This window comes from Labeo rohita, chromosome 24 (assembly GCF_022985175.1).
Source record: "Labeo rohita strain BAU-BD-2019 chromosome 24, IGBB_LRoh.1.0, whole genome shotgun sequence".
NCBI classification, from domain to species: domain Eukaryota; kingdom Metazoa; phylum Chordata; class Actinopteri; order Cypriniformes; family Cyprinidae; genus Labeo; species Labeo rohita.
In genome coordinates, this window is record NC_066892.1 from 4,383,743 (window position 1) to 4,403,978 (window position 20,236).

The 20,236-nt window shown below is 29.5% G+C and overlaps 1 protein-coding gene across 2 annotated transcripts in view; it reads left to right on the forward strand.

The window, feature by feature from the left end:
* The window catches only part of fmnl1b (formin-like 1b), a 30,338-nt gene extending 14,636 nt beyond the window's left edge, over positions 1-15,702 (forward strand). For both annotated transcript variants that reach the window (XM_051098706.1, XM_051098707.1), the window contains 17 exons: positions 658-732; positions 893-1,003; positions 1,469-1,618; positions 2,390-2,491; positions 2,580-2,814; positions 4,091-4,255; positions 4,380-4,504; positions 6,222-6,424; positions 6,503-6,737; positions 6,821-6,889; positions 6,964-7,044; positions 7,589-7,718; positions 9,536-9,699; positions 9,791-9,892; positions 12,744-12,851; positions 12,927-13,041; positions 15,005-15,702. In XM_051098706.1, coding sequence (XP_050954663.1) covers positions 658-732; positions 893-1,003; positions 1,469-1,618; positions 2,390-2,491; positions 2,580-2,814; positions 4,091-4,255; positions 4,380-4,504; positions 6,222-6,424; positions 6,503-6,737; positions 6,821-6,889; positions 6,964-7,044; positions 7,589-7,718; positions 9,536-9,699; positions 9,791-9,892; positions 12,744-12,851; positions 12,927-13,041; positions 15,005-15,105 — 2,271 coding nt within the window. In that variant the 3' untranslated portion in view covers positions 15,106-15,702. The remainder of the gene's footprint in view (positions 1-657; positions 733-892; positions 1,004-1,468; positions 1,619-2,389; positions 2,492-2,579; positions 2,815-4,090; positions 4,256-4,379; positions 4,505-6,221; positions 6,425-6,502; positions 6,738-6,820; positions 6,890-6,963; positions 7,045-7,588; positions 7,719-9,535; positions 9,700-9,790; positions 9,893-12,743; positions 12,852-12,926; positions 13,042-15,004) is intronic.
* The last annotated feature ends 4,534 nt before the right edge of the window (positions 15,703-20,236 follow it).

Genomic DNA, 20,236 nt, shown 5'->3' on the forward strand with positions numbered 1-20,236 from the left:
ATTCATCTTTCAGATGGCGTATACATCTCAATTTCAAAAAACTGACCCTTTTGACTGGTTTTGTGGTCACATATATTCTAATTTCATCAGAAAGTGTCATAATTTCAGGGATAAAAGACCCTAACTCTATAGTTATTCTCTCAAACTCTGAATGAACACACATGATCAGATTGAGATACAGGTGTCTGATCTGCTGCTAAACTCAAGTAACCTGAAGCTCACGCTGTGATATCAGACGTTGCACCCGTCTGCGCTGAGAGCGACAGACATGACAAAACTAGATCACTCCCTTATAAAGACACACACACAGGACACACGATCAGCTTGCAACCTCATGCATTCACACAGACATCATTTTGAAAGTCTGTGTTTATGTCATTTGTAACATTTGTGAGACATTTGTGTGGGTGATGATTCAAATACATATCCGCAAACAACAACAGAAAGGGTTACGCAAATAAGAGCTAAAAGCGAAACAAATACAGACTTATCTGCTCAGGGGTTTCCCATTCATAGGTTTCCTTATTGTTTCTGTGAATGCACATACTTAGCATAAAAATGCAACAGGAAGTTCCTGTAGACAATAACATACTTTCATCAAATATCACTGAAATGTTTCATAATGTAGAAAAATGTTCTTATTTTTTGTTTATGCAGGTGTGTGGTGAGAAAAACAGATTTGAGAAACTCATGGAGTATTTCAGCAATGAAGACAACAACATTGATTTCATGGTGAGGGCATATAAAATGCTTAATTTGAGTCTTTTTTTGTATTAATTTTCATGTTTTATCAGATTTTTACACTAACTGCACAGTATTGAGTTCAACAAAAAGGTCAAAAGAGTATGTCAAACATCTATCTATATATATATATTCCCCGTTTCACCTCTAGGTGGCTTGCATGCAGTTTATCAACATTGTAGTGCACTCAGTGGAGAACATGAACTTCCGAGTGTATTTACAGTATGAGTTTACACAACTGGGACTAGACGGCTATCTGGAGGTGAGCAACTAACATCACTACTGTTTAAAAGTTTGGCATGTTTTTTTTTTATACTGTTGAGGCTTTTATTCAGCTAAGATGCATTAAATTGATCAAAGGTGACAGCAAAGACATTTTTTAATGTTACAAAAGCTTTTAATTTGAAATAAATGCAGTTCTTTTGTTTTTTCTATTCATCAAAATATCCTGAAAAACACACAAATGTGTTTCCACACAAATCTGAAATTATTCTTGAGCAGAAAATCAGCATATTAGAATGATTTCTGAAGGATCGTGTGACACTGAGGACTGAAAATTCAGCTTTTAATGACAGAAATAAATTACATTTTACAGTCTATTCAAACAGAAAACAGTTAATTTAAATAGAAATAATATTTAAGAATATTACTGTTTTTACTGCATTTGTGATCAAATAAATGAAGCCTAAATTGCAGTCTGAATTGTTTTGTGTGTTTGTGTGTGTAGAAGTTAAATGGCACTGAGAGCGAGAGGTTGCAGTTGCAGATTCAAGCGTATCTGGATAATGTATTCGATGTTGGGGCGATGTTAGAGGACGCCGAGGCCAAAAACACAATAATGGAACATCTAGAAGAGCTACAAGAACAAAACACAGAGGTACACACACTGAAACACATACACAATTACTTGAACCTATACTGATATAAGTCTGTTCTTATATAGTTCTGATATACATGTTGTCAACAACAATAAAAACAATATGCATTATAAATAATAATGAAATATAATAATGCATTGAATAATGCTATTTAATAATGCTATTTATTCCATTATATTTATCCAATGTTGTTTTGCAATCTCATATTTTGGAGATTTTTATAATTTGGCCTTCCTGGCTCATTAACTTGGAGCTTAGTAGCTGGTATCTTTTTATTTTCTTTTTTGTTTTATGTTTAAAAAAAATAAATAATATATATATATATATATATATATATATACACACATATATATATATATATATATATATAGTTATATATATATAGTTATACGTATAATATTTTTATTTTTTAAAAATACACTTATAAATATAAATGAAATATTTTTTTTTTTTTTTTGTATTTTTGCTTAGAAGTGTTTTTTAAATGAATATTACTCAAAATATTATAAATAGAATTTAAAACAAAAAGTAGCAAATGATTAACAGTTTAAAAAATTTTAAGGAAAAAAACAGAAATTTAGATTTAGAAAAGTAATCAAATGTATCAGTTACTGAAATAGTTACACTAATTTTAAATATGGTAACTTGTAATCTGTTAACTGTTACATTCCCAAAGTAACCTTCCCAACACTGCTCATAAGGCACATATTTATATTTCGAAAATATACATATACCAAATGTAAGTAGTCAGTTTATGTTGTGTGTATCAGTTAAACTCTAGTCTGCAACAGTGTGAGAATAAAGCTTTGGAGAAGACGTCTGAACTCGAGAGACAACTCGTACAGAGTAGGAAAGAGGTGGAACTTCTGAAGGTAACACACTTTGCTAAAATATACACACACACACACTTACTCATACTCCTGTTTCCAGCCTGTGATGCTTTTGTTTGTATGTTTTCAGGACAGTGTGAAGGAAGCACAGGCTCAGGTCTCTCAGCTGCAGCAGAAGGAGAAAGAGAGAGACACACACAATGAGAAGGAGCAGGAGCGAGAGAAGGACAGACAGCGCTCCGCTAAAGCTCTGACCGAGCTGGAGAAGATGGCTCAGGTTCTGGTGGATCGAGGTCTGATCCGCATGGAGAGATCCGAATCCGGCTCTCTGGAATTCAAAATTATATCAGCCGCTGAAAAAACAGGTGAAGATCCAAATATACATATAACTGGTGTTATAATTGCATCATCACTTTCATCATTTTCTGTATAATTTTGATATAATTCAAATTATACTTTTTTATTTAGATAATCTTTCTATATAAATTTGCATAATTTTCAGAGTGTACTCTGTTGAAACTTTCATCTTTTCAAGGTTATTATTGTTAACTAACACTAAAACTAAATAAAATAAATCTAAATAATCATAAATAAATAATTTTTTGAAAAGTTTGTCATACGAATTAACTGGAATAAAATGTACAATTATTTTATTTTACATTTAACATTTTTCGTTTTCATTTAGTTTTGATGTACTAAAATAACTAAAACTAAGACTGAAATAAAAAATAACTACATAGATTCTTTTTAAAAACAACCAATAAAAATGACAAAAAACAGCTAAAATTACAAAAGCTAATTGGAAAACAAAACATTTTTAAACTAAAATTAAAATGCAAACAGAAAATCAAAACTAATTTAAAACATTATTATATTTTTAACCTAAATTCATAAAGTTATATATAATGTAATATAATATAATATAATATAATATGTGACCCTGGACCACAAAACTATGGAGGGCCAAATTACTCAAAATTAAATAAATGTTGAAATATATAAATAAATCGTTAAATGCATCATTTAATTATTGAAAGCATAAATAAATGTATAAATATTTATTTATTTAAATATGTATTCATTTATTTAACTTTTTATTTATTTAAATATTTATTTATTCATTCATTTATTTATTTAAATATTTATTTATTTATTTACACATTTATTTCTGCATTTATTTATACAATAAATAAGCTTTCCATTAATGTATGTTTGCTAGGATAGGACAATATTTTTAACAATTAGAAATCTGGAATCTGAGGGTGCAAAAAAAAATCAAAATATTGAGAAAATCATCCTTAAAGTTGTCCAAATGAAGTTCTTAGCAATGCATATTACTAATTAAAAATTAAGTTTTGATATATTTACTGTAGATAAATTTAAAAAATATTTTCATGGAACATGATTTTTACTTAATATCCTAATGATTTTTGGCATAAAAGAAAAATCGATAATTTTGACCCATACAATGTATTTTTGGCTATTGCTACAAATATACCAGTGCTACTTATGACTGGTTTTGTTGTCCAGGGTCACTCCTAGCAGTGTAATATGTGCCAAGATGAATGTTACATTTGTATGAATATTATCTTTTTGTTAATAAAAAATCATTAATAATTATCTTCTTTTTTTAACCCCAAGAAAAGAGCACAACAGAAATACAGGCCTCACCTGTGACTCAGTCTCCGCCCCCTCCTCCTGCCCCCGCCCCTCCACCACCACCTCCTCCGCCCCCTATGACTGTAGCCCCGCCCCCACCCCCACCTCCTTCACCTCTACCTGGGAGGACAGGAACTGTAAAGACAGGTGAGACAAATTATGACAGTCATGTATAGCCCAACAAAACTATGAGATGTTGGAATGATTTTGAATGAAAAATGAAGCTGTGCACATTATACTGAAAGACTTGCTTATATTGTGTGTGTGCAAGGTGTAAAAGGTAAGAAGCCAATCAAGACCAAGTATCGCATGCCACTGCTTAACTGGCAGGCTCTCATGGAGGAACAGGTGGCCGGCACCGTCTTCACAGAGCTGGATGATGAAAGTGTGCTTGGGGTCAGTTCTGTGTGTGTTTCTAACTCGACTTATTGAAATGTGTAACACAGGGGCAACTGAAGAGTAGTGCCTGTTATAAACATTTGCGGTTTTGTGCTTTTTCTTTCTTCTTGAAATATATTGTTTAATTAATTTTACTTTCTTAAAATATAAAATAAGCTTTAAAAATAATATCGTTTTGTTTTTAATATTTTATTTTTAAATAATTTTTTATTAAATGTGTTTGGCTAACTTGGCTCACAGAAATACATGAAACAGCACCTCAAAATAGAGTTTTATATATTTTTGAATTATTTATAAAATATTTAAATTGAAATAGTTCTAATATATATATATATATATATATATATATAAAATATTTATTAATTTTAATTAATATAATTTTTTTAAATTATAAATGCTATTTGAATAAAAATGAAATATTTTAGGGCAAGTCTTTCCTTCCTTGTTTGTCTGATTTTAACTAATAGAATAGAAATGCATGAAACAGGGCCACCTGTTTTAATTTTTTATACATTTTAAAGGGTCTTACTAATTTTAAGGGGTAATTTTTGGAAAAGCATGAAACAGGGTCACATAAAAATACAGTTGTTAAAAGCATTTGCTTTATTCTAAAACATTTTAAAATGCTATATAATTTTGTTTTTAACATTCATGCAAAATTCAGATTTTGCTATTTTGCCTTAATTAAATTTTTAATGTATTAATAATTTCAGTTGTTAAAAGCATTTGCTTTATTCTAAAACATTTTAAAATGCTATATAATTTTTTTGACATTCATGCAAAATTCAAATTTTGCTATTTTGCCTTAATTAAATTTTTAATGTCTTAATAATTTCAGTTGTTAAAAGCATTTGCTTTATTCTAAAACATTTTAAAATGCTATATAATTTTGTTTTTAACATTCATGCAAAATTCAGATTTTGCTATTTTGCCTTAATTAAATTTTTAATGTATTAATAATTTCAGTTGTTATTTATGCATGCTATTTTAATAAAAAAAAAGCAAAAAGCATTTGCTTTATTCTAAAACATTTTTAAAATGCTATATCCTTTTTTTGTTCATTCATGCAAAATTCAAATTTTGCTATTTTGCCTTAATTAAATTTTTAATGTCTTAATAATTTCAGTTGTTAAAAGCATTTGCTTTATTCTAAAACATTTTAAAATGCTATATAATTTTGTTTTTAACATTCATGCAAAATTCAGATTTTGCTATTTTGCCTTAATTAAATTTTTAATGTATTAATAATTTCAGTTGTTAAAAGCATTTGCTTTATTCTAAAACATTTTAAAATGCTATATAATTTTTTTGACATTCATGCAAAATTCAAATTTTGCTATTTTGCCTTAATTAAATTTTTAATGTCTTAATAATTTCAGTTGTTAAAAGCATTTGCTTTATTCTAAAACATTTTAAAATGCTATATAATTTTGTTTTTAACATTCATGCAAAATTCAAATTTTGCTATTTTGCCTTAATTCAATTTTTAATGTCTTAATAATTTCTAAAATATTTTATATATACAATAATTAAAAAAAAAAAAATAACAAATTTTTGTTTTAAATATTTATGCATGCTATTTTAATAAAAAAAAAGCAAAAATGTTTTAGAACTAGCCTTAAACTGTTAGAATTAGCTCAGCATTTATCATCAGAATTTATCTGAAGGACTGAAGTTGATGTCACTCACCTCCTTGTCTTTGTTCTGTCTGAAGGAGCTGAATATGGACAGCTTTGAGGAGCTATTTAAAACTAAAGCTCAGTCTGCTCCTGTTGATGTTGGCACTCTGAAGGTGAAAGTGGCTCATAAGGCATCCAATAAAATCACACTACTGGAGCCCAACAGGGCGAAAAACCTCGCCATCACCCTGCGCAAAGGAGGCATGAGCACCGCACAGATCTGCACAGCGATCCAAACGTGCGCCCAGCACCCACACTTTTAATACAACCAACATTTTTAAAGTATAAAACTAATCTTGATACTCTCTGTGTGCAGGTATAATCTTGATTTGCTAAACTCAGATTTTCTGGAGCTGCTGGAGCGTTTCATCCCGTCTGATTATGAGCTGAAGTTGATTGAGAAGTTCGAGCGAGAAGGACGCCCCCTGCTGGAACTGTCGGAGGAGGACCGATTCATGGTGGCTTTCAGCAAAATCCCGCGTCTGTCGCAGAGAATCAGCACGCTGACCTTCATGGGCAACTTCAGCGAGAGCATAATGCTATTAAAGCCTGTCAGTATATATATTAGGAGGATGCATATACTTGAATTCAACATGAAATTAAAATCTAAAACAATCCTGCTTTTATTTCACAGCAATTAAATGCCATCATCGCTGCGTCCATGTCAATCAAATCCTCCAGCAAACTCAAGAAGATTCTTGAGGTAAAGAGAATCAATTTTCATGTGCATAAAATAATTTCAGATTGTTGTGAAAACTGATCTTTCTCTTATTCTAGATCATTCTTGCGTTTGGGAATTACATGAACAGTGGGAAGAGAGGATCAGCATATGGATTTCGACTACAAAGTCTGGACCTGGTGAGAGAAAAAACTAAAACACTGAGATTATTCGCATATAAAGCAGATTTATAGTTTTAGTTGATCAGTTTTACTTCCTAAATCTATCTTTTCACATGTTCACATATTGTTTATACACTGGGAAAAAAAGTGGTAGGATTTACTATGAGCTGATGAACAGTTTTCACTTACAAAATCCTAGTAAATTTAATAAATAAAAATAATATATTATGATATTTTGAAGTAGTCTTTTAAAACATAGTCCAATGATCTAGGAAAAATCATTTTTAGAGAGTACTTTTAGCTCATTTTGTGTCATATATAGGGTAAATTAAATGCATGCCTTATTTATTATTGTTTAATTGCAATTTTGGACATGTATGTCATTTAAGCTTATTCAGTTTAATTATATAGCATATTTGACTTGCACATAAAATTCTTTAATTTATGCACTTGGCAGAAACTTTTATCCAAAGTGACTTGCATTGCATTAAATGTATATATTTGATCAGTTCATGCTGAACGATTTATCAATTTATCACGCATCTCTCACTTTTACGCTCAGCTTCTGGACATGAAATCCACAGATCGAAAATTGACACTCTTGCATTTCATCGTCAGCATCATACAAGAAAAATATCCTCAACTGCACAATTTTCACACTGAACTACACTGCCTGGATAAAGCTGCTCTTGGTGAGCACTGCACACATTCACATTAACTCACCACTACATCTATAAGTGTATGGAAGCCTGTTTCTGACACTGAATAGAAAATAAAATAGGTAATTGACACTTTTTATCTCACAATTCTGACTTGGTTTCTTGCATTTTTGAGTTTACATCTCGCAATTCTAAGTTTGTGAGATACAAACTCGCAATTGCGAGTTATAAAGTCGGCATTGCAAAATATAAACTCGCAATTCTGAGAACTAAAGTGGTGATTATGAGAATAAAGTCAAAATTGTGAGATAAAAAGTCGCAATTGCAAGAAAAAAGTCAGAATTGCATGATATATATTAGCAATTTTGACTTTATTTCTCAGAATTGTGTAATATAAAGTCAGAATTGAGAGTTATAAAGACAATTGCGTGAAACTTGTAATTCTAAGATACAAAGTCAAAATTGCGAAATATAAACTTGCAATTTTGAGAAAATAGTCAGAATTGTGAGATTTAAACAATTGTGATTAAAAGAAAAACGTGAATTGCGAGATAAACTTGCAATTGGGAGAAAAAAAATCAGAATTGCGAGATTAACTTGCAATTTTGAGAAAAAAATATTACGAGATTTAAACACATTTATGATTAAAAAAAAGTCAGATAGTGAAAATTGCAACTTTGTATCTCACAATTATCGACTTAACTCGTAGTTGCAAGTTTATAAAGCAATTCTGACCTTTTTCTTGCAATTGCAAGATTATATTTCACAATTCTGAAAAAAAAGTCAGAATTGCGAGATAAAGGGTCACAATTACTTTTTTTATTTCTTATTAAGTGGCAAAAACAGGCTTACATATAAGTGTGTATATTTTTAATTTATAAAATATTTTAATCTAAAACATTTTTAAAAAATGTAATATTTATTTTTTATTATATTTTTTTATTTTTATTAACTTTCATTTTACTTAAAAAAAAATACAACTTAAAAAAAAAAATATATATATATATATATATATATATAATAAAAAAGTTTCAAGCTGCACTCAGAAATGCATTTAAACAGGCCCACCAGAAAATAGAGTTGCTAAAACATTTGCTGCTTGCTTACTGTTTTTTCTTTCATGGTTTTTTATTATTTAAAATATCTTTACATTTTTTTTATTAAATATAGTTTTTAATATTTATAAGTGTTTTCAATTTTTTTTAAAACATTTTAATATAAATATTTTTAATATTATAAATATAATATAAATATTTTAATATAATATTTTTTTTTTAAAAAGTACAATTTAATTATATGACAATATATTCCTCAAATGTGTTTATAAGCACTTCTTGAGAATGCTGAGGGGGTTTAGATGCTTATTTAAGCACAAAATTTGTATAACTTCGGCACGGATAATGCATGTTTTATTTTGCCCTACGTAAAATTTAAAAAGTCTATAAAGGAATACTTGCAGTTATCAAATCCAAAACAATGGCAATCAAAACTGAAAAAGCAGAGTCAACTTTGAAGCTAAAAAAATCTGGTAACCTGATACTGGTCACACAAAGTTGTAAGTCCAAATCAGGGTTGCCAGGTTTTCACAACAAAACTCACCCAATTGCTCCTCAAAACTAGCCCAATCACATTTCAGGGTGGGGTTTTCCTAGCAAAATTTGCAACCCAGGAGCTAAATATTCACATTATTGCTGTTTCTTTAACCCGTGGACATGAAAAATAAGCTGTGGCAACAGTGTTAAAGTTAAACCACAGACTTGGCAACTCTGGTCCAAATTGCTAAGAGCATCTGCTAAATGAAAGCTGTATATTCATACACTGACCTGCATGTTGATGTGGGTTTCTTTCAGTCTCTCTGGACAGCATCCTTGCAGATGTTCGATCTCTGGAGAAGGGAATGGAGGTGGTGCGTAAGGAGTATCTCCAGCAGAAAGACAGCGCTGTCCTCACAGACTTCACATCCAAGAACGGCAGTCTGCTGGACTCTGTGGTCAAAGACAGCAAAACTGCAGAGGTGGAGATGAATTCAGCTCTGTGTGAAATCATTTGTGAACGGCAGTGAATAATAGCTTCTACATGACTGGATCGTCTGTGTGTCTCCACAGGAGGTCTATCACTCAGTGGTGGAGTATTTTGGAGAGAATCCCAAATCCACGTCTCCGTCTGTGTTCTTCCCTGTTTTTGCCAGGTTTATTAAAGCATATAAGGTGATGAAATTATTACCTTGTGCTCATATCACATTTGCATATATCATAGTGGTAATGAGAGAGTAAAATTACAAAGACATGCTGAAAAAAAAATAAGTGTAGGAGTTATGAAATGGTATTGTAAAATGTACTCCAGTCTTTTTTTTGTTTTATTAATTTGTTTATAATTTATTTATTATTTAACACGCTAATCATGCTAGCAACATGCTAATCATGCTAGAAACAGGCTAGTAACATGGTAATCATGCTAAAAACATACTCACTTGCTAATCATGTTAACAACATGCTAGCAACATGATAATCATGTTCAAAACATGGTAAGAACATGCTAATCATGATAGAAACACGTTAAAAACATGCTAGTAACATGGTAATCAAGCTTAAATGCTAGTAACATGCAAACATGCTAGTAACATGCTAATCATGCTAGAAACATGCTAGCAACATGATAATCATGTTCAAAACTATGCTAAGAACATGCTAATCATGTTAACATGCTAGTAAAATGCTAACAACATGCTAATCATGATAGAAACATGTTAAGAACATGCTAGTAACATGCTAATCATGATAACATGCTAGTAAAATGCTAACAACATGCTAATCATAATAGAAACATGTTAAGAACATGCTAGTTACATGGTAATCATGCTAGCAACATGCTAGTAACATGCCAATCATGCTAGAAACATGCTAGTAACATGGTAATCATGCTAAAAACATACTAACTTGCTAATCATGTTAACATGCTAGCAACATGATAGTCATGTTCAAAATATGCTAAGAACATGCTAATCAAGATAGAACCATGCTAAGAACATGGTAGTAACATGCTAATCATGCTAACATGCTAGAAACATGCTAACCATGCTAGAAACATGCTAGCAACATGATCATCATGTTCAAAACATGCTAAGAACATGCTAATCATGCTAACATGCTAGTAAAATGCTAACAACATGCTAATCATGTTAACAACATGCTAGTAACATGCTAATCATGCTAGAAACATGCTAGTAACATGCTAATCATGCTAAAAACATACTAACTTGCTAATCATGTTAACATGCTAGCAACATGATAGTCATGTTCAAAATATGCTAAGAACATGCTAATCAAGATAGAACCATGCTAAGAACATGGTAGTAACATGCTAATCATGCTAACATGCTAGAAACATGCTAACAATGCTAGAAACATGCTAGCAACATGATAATCATGTTCAAAACATGCTAAGAACATGCTAACATGCTAGTAAAATGCTAACAACATGCTAATCATGCTAGAAACATGCTAGTAACATGCTAATCATGCTAGCAACATACTAGTAACTTGCTAACAACATTCTCGTAACATGCTAATCATGCTAGAAACATGTTAGTAACTTGCCTATCATGTTAACAACACGCTAATCATGTTAGAAACATGCTTACAACATGCTAGTAACATGCTAATCATGATAGAAACATGTTAGTAACTTGCCTATCATGTTAACAACACGCTAATCATGTTAGAAACATGCTTACAACATGCTAAGAACATGCTAATCATGATAGAAACATGTTAAGAACATGCTAGTAACATGGTAATCATGTTAAGAACATGCTAGTAACATGGTAATCATGCTAAAACATACTAACATGGTAATCATGCTAAAAACATACTAACTTGCTAATCATGTTAACATGCTAGCAACATGATAATCATGTTCAAAATATGCTAAGAACATGCTAATCAAGATAGAAACATGCTAAGAACATGGTGGTAACATGCTAATCATGCTAACATGCTAATCATCCTAATCGTGCTAATCATGCTAGAAACATGTTAGCAACATGATAATCGTTCAAAACATGCTAAGAACATGCTAATCATGCTAATCATGCTAACATGCTAATCATGCTAGAAACATGCTAGTAACATGCTAATCATGCTAACAACATTGTAGTAACATGCTAACAACATTCTTGTAACATGTTAATCATGCTAGAAACATGTTAGTAACATGGTAATCATGCTAGAAACATACTAGTAACTTGCTTGTCATGTTAACAACATGCTAATCATGTTAGAAACATGCTTACAACATGCTAGTAACATGCTAATCATGCTAGAAACATGCTAGCAACATGATAATCATGTTCAAAATATGCTAAGAACATGCTAATCAAGATAGAAACATGCTAAGAACATGGTAGTAACATGCTAATCATGCTAATCATGCTAACATGTTAGAAACATGCTAGCAACATGATAATCATGTTCAAAACATGCTAAGAACATGCTAATCATGTTAGAAACATGCTAGTAACATGCTAATCATGCTAGCAACATGTTAGTAACTTGCTTATCATGTTAACAACATGTTAATCATGTTAGAAACATGCTTACAACATGCTAGTAACATGCTAATCATGATAGAAACATGCAAACAACATTTTAGTAACATGCTAATCATACTAGAAACATGTTAATCATGCTAGAAACATGCTAACAACATTCTAGTAGCTTGTGAGTTGTTGTTAGCTTGCTAACAACATGCTAATCATGCTAACAACATTAAAATCAGCCTATAAAAACACAAGCAACAAGCTAATCATGCTAAAACATGTTAAATCATGTAAGGAATGTGCTAAATCATGCTAGCAACATCAACTTTCATACTTTTACAACTGCTTTAAACTTTCAGGCTAGGCTTTCTCAAGCCAACTTAAAGTTTGTTGTCAAACTTTACTCATCTGGTTTTACTAGTAGTGGTTCTGGTTTAAAAGTACTTGACAATATACAAATATAAAATAATAGTCCTAATAATGAATCATGTGTATAACGAATCTCTGTTTCTGTGCTGTAGCTGGCCGAACAGGAGAACAAACAGCGCAAGAAGAACATCTCTGAGACTGATTTCGGCACAGATTTAACCATCTCTAACCCTCCCATGAACACTGCAGAGACTAATAAGGTAATGTGCGATAGAAAGAGGAAGTGCAGAAATACTGGAGAACAGGAAGTGAAATATAAAGGTCTGTGTGTTCAGATGCCGGCGATGCCACGTTTCCCTCAGGTGGATCTGATCGCAGAGCTGAAGCGCAGGCAGTTGTCGCCGCTCGTCAGAGAGGGCAAAGACGGAGCCATCGAGGACATCATCACAGGTCAGATTGAGCTCAATTTACAGTACTGAAAACCACTGCCCAAACTTTGAATGTTACAATAAGCAAGTGATTTTGGTGATGTTAGTGATTTTACCACTATGAATTATAAAACCCAACACACACCTCTATCCCAAACATTCAAGGAAAACATAACATAAAATAATTACCACTGACTTCATTTAATGTTCTACTTTCTAAAGAATGGTTAAAAAATGACATTAATTGACAATTATTTTATTTTATTGACAGCCATAAGGTTTATGTACAGTACTCTAATTGTTAGAAGAAAATAAATGTGTCAAAATAATAGTATAATAGGCTAAATATGTATATATATAGAGAGAAATATTAGTATAAAGACCCATTTATATTTTACAAATTTGAAATATTACAAATGTAAATATAGTATTTATAAAATATAAATATTTTGAAATATATGTATATAATATACCTCTGAATATTACAATAAGCATGTGATTTTAGTGTTAGTGATATTACCATCGCTAGAGGTTCTATTATAAATAGTGTAAATAAAACCCAACCCAAAGGAAAAATAAAATAATAAAATAAAGTAAAAAAAAAAAAAAATACCATTGACTACATTTGATGTTCTACTTTCTACAGAATGGTTAGAAATTATGACATTCTGTCAAAATAAAAGAAAAATTAAATAAAAATACAAATAATTTAATTAATTAAAATTAAATTAAAATATTAAATTAAAATAAAATTTATACACATTTATAATAATTACAATTTTGTATTTATTTATGTATTTTTATTCAATATTGAAAAATATTAGCATAAAGACCCATTTATACTATACAAATTTGAAATAATACAAATGTAAATATAGTATTTATAGACCATAAATATGTTGAAATGTTTATATAATATTCATCTGTATAGATTAACTTATACAAATCTAAAAGTAAATATATTATTTATAATCAATAAATATATTACAATGTATTTATTTTACAGTACTAATTTATATTGAAACCTGTTATATTTTATAATTTTAGGTTTTTTTTAAACATTAGAAATGTAAATATATAGTATTATACCTTTATATTTTAAAAATAAATAATAATAACTGAAATAAAACAAAATTAAAAAATTAAAACAAATATTTAAAAACAAATTTAAATAATAATAATAACAAAAGCACAAAAGAAAACTAAAACTCCCAAATAAAATCTAAATATTAGATGAAAAACCTAAATTTAAAATTTGAATATATAGATATATAGATATAATACATGTTTAAAGACTCATTTATACTATAAAAATAAATAAATGTATTTGTTTTATCTTGTATAAAGCCCCATTTATACTATAAAAATATTAGAAATATTTCTAAAATATTAGGAATGTAAAAACATAACATTAATATACTATATTCACATTGACATTTATTTATAGCACATTTGCCTAACATTGATATAAAATTCAAGTAGGCCAGAATCTTTTCTTCATTCCTCCTAGTGCGTCTTGGGATTCTTTGCCTATTCAAATTCTTTCTTCAGTTATTTTGTCAGTTATTTCAGTCACTATTTTTTTTTCCATTTGATATTCAGACTATATTATGTATTTAGTCTGCCTGTCTTATTTCTTTTTTGGTCTCGATCTGCACTTTCTGTCTGGTTCTCAGCTCTGCAGGCGGTGCCGTTTACGGCCCGTTCTGGGAAGCGCTCGTCTCGTCTGCTCTGTGATTCGGGTTTCTGCGATGGGACTTCTTTTTAACTGTCTCTCATTTCCTCTCTCGTGTCTCTGAAGGTATCGCTCTTCATCTACTTATGCTCTTCTGTAACACTCATCTTCCTGCAAGTACCTCCCTCAGTTCCTCCGTGTAGATCTCTGATGTTTCTCTTTTTTCAAGTTTCTGAAAAGCTCAAATCTTTAGATATCTTTATCAGGCGGCGTTTCTGACTGCATTTGTGTGTGTGTTGTGTGTGTGTAGATTTGAGGAACCAGCCGTACATCAGAGCAGACGGAGGAAGACGAAGCGCCAAATGGAAACCAGCTCAGCAGCTTCCCGTGTCGTCTGACATCTCTCTGTGAAACACACACGGCTCAAACACACACAACACGTCAAGCCAAAAACAGTTTACAAGAGACACTTAAACAGGGACATTAAGCTATTTGTATATCTAAATTATAAAACTTCAAACTATTTATGTACAATTTAGCAAACAACTTTATGAGCAGTCTCAGGAAACCTGTCATGCTTATATATTTCATATTTCGCCCCAAAATTAAAAGGACAAAAAAAAGAAAGAAATTTGAAAACAATTCGAACGTGAAAACACTTTAAAAAAGAAAGAAATTAAGAATTTGAATTTTATATTTCACCCCAAAATTAAAATAAATTGTTCAGAAATTTGAAGAATTTGAACATGTTCTTGTATACTTCATTTTTTGCCCCAAAATGAAAAAAAAGAAAATAATTTGAAGAATTTGAGCATGCTTATATATTATATATTTTGCCCCAAAATTAGAAGAAAAAATTAAGAGATTTTAAGAATTTTGTACATGGGTTTGTATACTTTATATTTTACACCAATACTGAGAAAAAAATCTGAAATTTTAACACGTGCTTGTATATTTCATATTTTGCACTAAAATTAAAAGAAAAAAAAAAAAGAAATGTGAAAAATTTGAACATGTACTTGTATTTTTTCACTATTTCGCCCCCAAAATTTATTTACAAAAAATATTTAAGAAATTTTGAGAATTTGAACATGTGCTTGTATATTTCATATTTCTCGCCAAAATGTAAAAAAAAAGGAAAGAAAAAAATGGTAAGAATTTGAAAGTGCTTTTATATTTCATATTTTGCCCCAAAATTTAAAGAAAAAAAGAAATGTGAAAATTTTTTACCTGTACTTGTATTTTTCATATTTATAATGTATAAAAATATTAACGAAATTTTAAGAACTTGAACATGTTTGTATATTTCATATTTCATGCCCAAAATATAAATAAATGGGAGGGTAAGAAATTTTAAGAATCTAAACATGCTTCTATATTTCATATTTTGCCCCAAAATTAAAAGAAAAAAGAAATGTGACAATTTTGAACGTGCTTGTATTTTTCATATTTCACCTAAAATGTAAAAAAAAGGAAAAAACAAGAAATCTAAAGAAGTTGAACGTGCTTTTGCATTTCATCTTTTGCCCCAAAATGTAGTAAAATTAAGGAATTTGAAGAATTTGAACGTTTATATATTTCATATTTCGCCCCAAAATTAAAAGAAAATTAAGAGATTTAAAAAAAAATTGAACATGTGCTTGTTTACCTCATATTTCGCCCCAGAATTAAAATAATACATTTAAAGAATTTAAACGTGCTTGCATATTTCATAATTAGCCCCAAAATTTAAATAGATTTTAAAAATTGGTTTATTTTATAAATATATTTTAAAAATGTTCTTATACATTTCATAGCTTGCATCAAAACTAAAAGGGAAATTAAAAAATACAAGGACATCTTACATTTTTTTACTATTTCACCCCAAAATTCATACAGAAATATTTAGGAAATTTGAAGAATTTTAACTAGTGCTGTCAATTAATCACATCCAAAATAAAAGTTTACTGTGTGTATTTATTATGTATTTATAAATATATACACATGCATGTATATTTTTAAGAAAAATGTAATGTTTATATATTAAAAATATTTATATATATTAATATAAATATATACATGTAAATACATATAAATATTTTTAAAATATTTACTGTATGTGTGTGTATTTATATATACATATTAAATATACACAGTATATATATTATGTAAACAAATACTTTTATTTTGAATACGATTTAGTTTAATCGTTTGACAGCACTAATTTGAACATGGGTTTGCACATTTCATATTTTTCCCCAAAATTAAGACAAATTCCAAAAAAAAAAAAAAAAACAAAAAAAAAAGAAATGTTAAGAATTTGAATGCCCTTTTATATTTAATATTTTGCTCCAAAATTAGTAGAAAACAAAAAATTAATTCCTCATAATTTTCTTCAAATTTTGGGGTGAAATCCAAAATATTCCTGACAGGTTTCATGAGATTAACCCTATAACAACTGGATTTTCAGCTACATTTTGACACTTTCTACTGATCATTACATGTATTCTTGAAATGCTTTCTGTACACTTACACCAACCACTGAAAACTAGCTTAGTCTAGTATGTATATTTATTATTATTTTTTTCTTTCTGTGTATGACACAATAAAGATTTTATACTGGAAAAAAATGCACCACATTTCTGTAATAACAAATAGCGCGCGAGACGAGTAGTAGAAGATAATCACTTTAATAGTCACAAAAACAGCACAAGAACATTCAAAACCAACAGTCTCTTGTACATACACAACCGGACGAGGTTTGATCAACATTAAAACAACTTTTGCATTATAACATTTCCATATAGATATATTTCTATTGGTCAACATTGCATTCACACCGTTATTGTTTTATCACAAGAAGTCGTCGATAGATTTATATACATTCTATATGTTGCGTTAATGAAAAATGTTTTTCTTTTTTGGAGGTTTGGAATGCTTGAATGATTTGTTACAGATCAGACAACAGTGAAAAGGATCCGATTGACCCGTCTACTCACATACGACTATATACCGATTTAAAAAAAAGTTGCTCTTTATTATTAATACAGAAATCCATCTATCTTACACTTGTAAACAGAACTTACAGAGAGAGGATTCTGCATGCAGACTTTGAGAGCATATCTACATGCAGTTCAGATCTCTCAACTCTTTTGGTAGAAAAAAAAAAGCTTACAAAAAATACCCTAAATGAACATATCCATGATCGTACAGTTTATATACAGTTCATCTGTACATATATTTTGGACGTTTCTCAGTGTTTTAACACAGCATATGGTGCTCGCGTCAGAGTTTGGGTCTATTCTACTTCAACAAAGTCATTTTTAAGACACGAAAAAGAAACGTATGAGGTATGTATCAGGCATCTGATGGACACGACCACCAAACCAAACTATAGCGTCTTCTATATACTGTAGCTATACATATTTCTGAGCAGAAAGTGGGAAAAACTAACGGCAGTGGAGCAGTTGTTTACAAACCCTTGGGTATTTATTAAATATGAATGAGAGTATTGATCTAAACAGTCGATAGTAGTTTATTAATACGTCCCAGTGACACAAAGTGCTTCACACGTACCGTGTAATGTGCTGTCAAATGTTACGTAACAAAATATATGCTTTGAAATGAAACCTGCTCTCAGAGGGGGAAACACATAGAAAATTGATTTCAATCAATTGATCGATTCATTTCGGCTTCATTCTTCATTTCAACAAGTCATACAGTGTGATTTCGTATAAGGCGTGTATCCCACGTCGTCTCATGTTAACACATTCTCCCTTTTTAGTATAAAAATACAAAAGCTAATCTTATATAAAATATCTAGCTTATATTTGATAAATATTTACCAATTATTTGTCAGTAGCTTTTTACTATTTAACTCTGAAGGTAATTTTCTGTTTGTAGTTGTGCTAGGGATATTTTCTAGTACAGACAGTACAGTTTGCTATGATTATTTCTAATTTGCTATTTTCTAGCTAAAACTGACCCAAACGACACATCAGCTAAAGGGTGAATCACATAAAACCTCAAATTCCACCTCAAAACAATTTTTTTTTTTAAATGATAAATTATATTTTCCTTACAGAACAATTTCATGCCAATTAAGCACTCAATTCTCATTACTTTAATGCACCGAAAGTATATAAAAATATATTTTTATATATTGTAAATTACTTAAACTGCAATTTGTAATAATTATGTGTTTGCTATTTTTATTATTAAATTACTAAGTACTGTTAAAAAAAAATTCTAAGTTAAAATGTATTAAATGTATTTAATGTATGTATGTATGTATATGTATATATATATATATATATATATATATATGAAATTTACTATATTATTAACTTGCTAATTAAATTACTGTGTATATATATACATATATAATAAAATAAAATATATAATCAACTTTGATATATATATATATATATATATATATATATATTTTTTTTTTTTTTTTTTTTAAGTAATATTTTTAAAGAAATTAACTATATTATTACCTTGCTAATTAAATTACTGTTCAATAAAATGGTTGTATAAATTAAAATTAAATGTTAATTTAATTTAAAAAGAAATCACCTTTATAATTTTACTAATATTTTTATAGAAATTAACTATATTATAAACTTGCTAATTAAATTAATTTTAAATGAAAAGTGTAAATGTATATTTTTAATGTAAAAAGAAATCACCTTTAAATTTTTAATAAATTATATATATATATATATATATATATATATATATATATAATGTCATTTTCCATTAAAAAATGTAAACAATAAAATGTATGAAATTTATATTACACTTACGTGAATTATATATATATATATATATATATATATATAAAGGGAAAAAATGTTTTAAATGTATATTACACATGTATATTATATTATATTATATATATATATATATATATATAAATTACTACCTTTAAAATGACCTATATATAGCTAAATATGAATTATGCTAAACTGGCATAAAATAAAGTGTAAAACACTTTAATACTCCAAAAAGAAACAAAATGCATTTTTATTTTTAAATTTTGCTGTGAAATGTGATTTGTGCATGTTTTAGTGAGATTCACCCTACAATACTTTTAAAATATATTGCCATAACTTTGTTTACATTGGAGATTGTAACCGCTTCATTTCTTTATTTAACATATATAGTTTACATAGTTTATTCAGTGTACATATACTGGCTTTGATTTGCACCCATCCGACCAGCTTTACTATGAAATTACAATTAGACTCGTACCTTGGTCAAAGCTCTTCAGTACTGACGTGTTGTGCTTTAGCTGTGGAGATGATTTAGGCTCAGAGGTCACCTGTGCTTCCCCTGGTTTCTAGGGTCATCGTCGCCATGAAGCGTTCACCTTAGACAGGATCAGATCTCAGGGTAAAGGGGAGGGCATGTAGGACCACTCAGGGCAGTACTTGGAGGCTGATAGTCAACATGCCGGTGCAAAAACATGATTGGCAATGCTAAGGCCGTGAGGCAGAAAAGGAAAATTGGACTAACAGTATCTTTCCTTCCTTTATGAAATCAGACTCATTATCCTAAA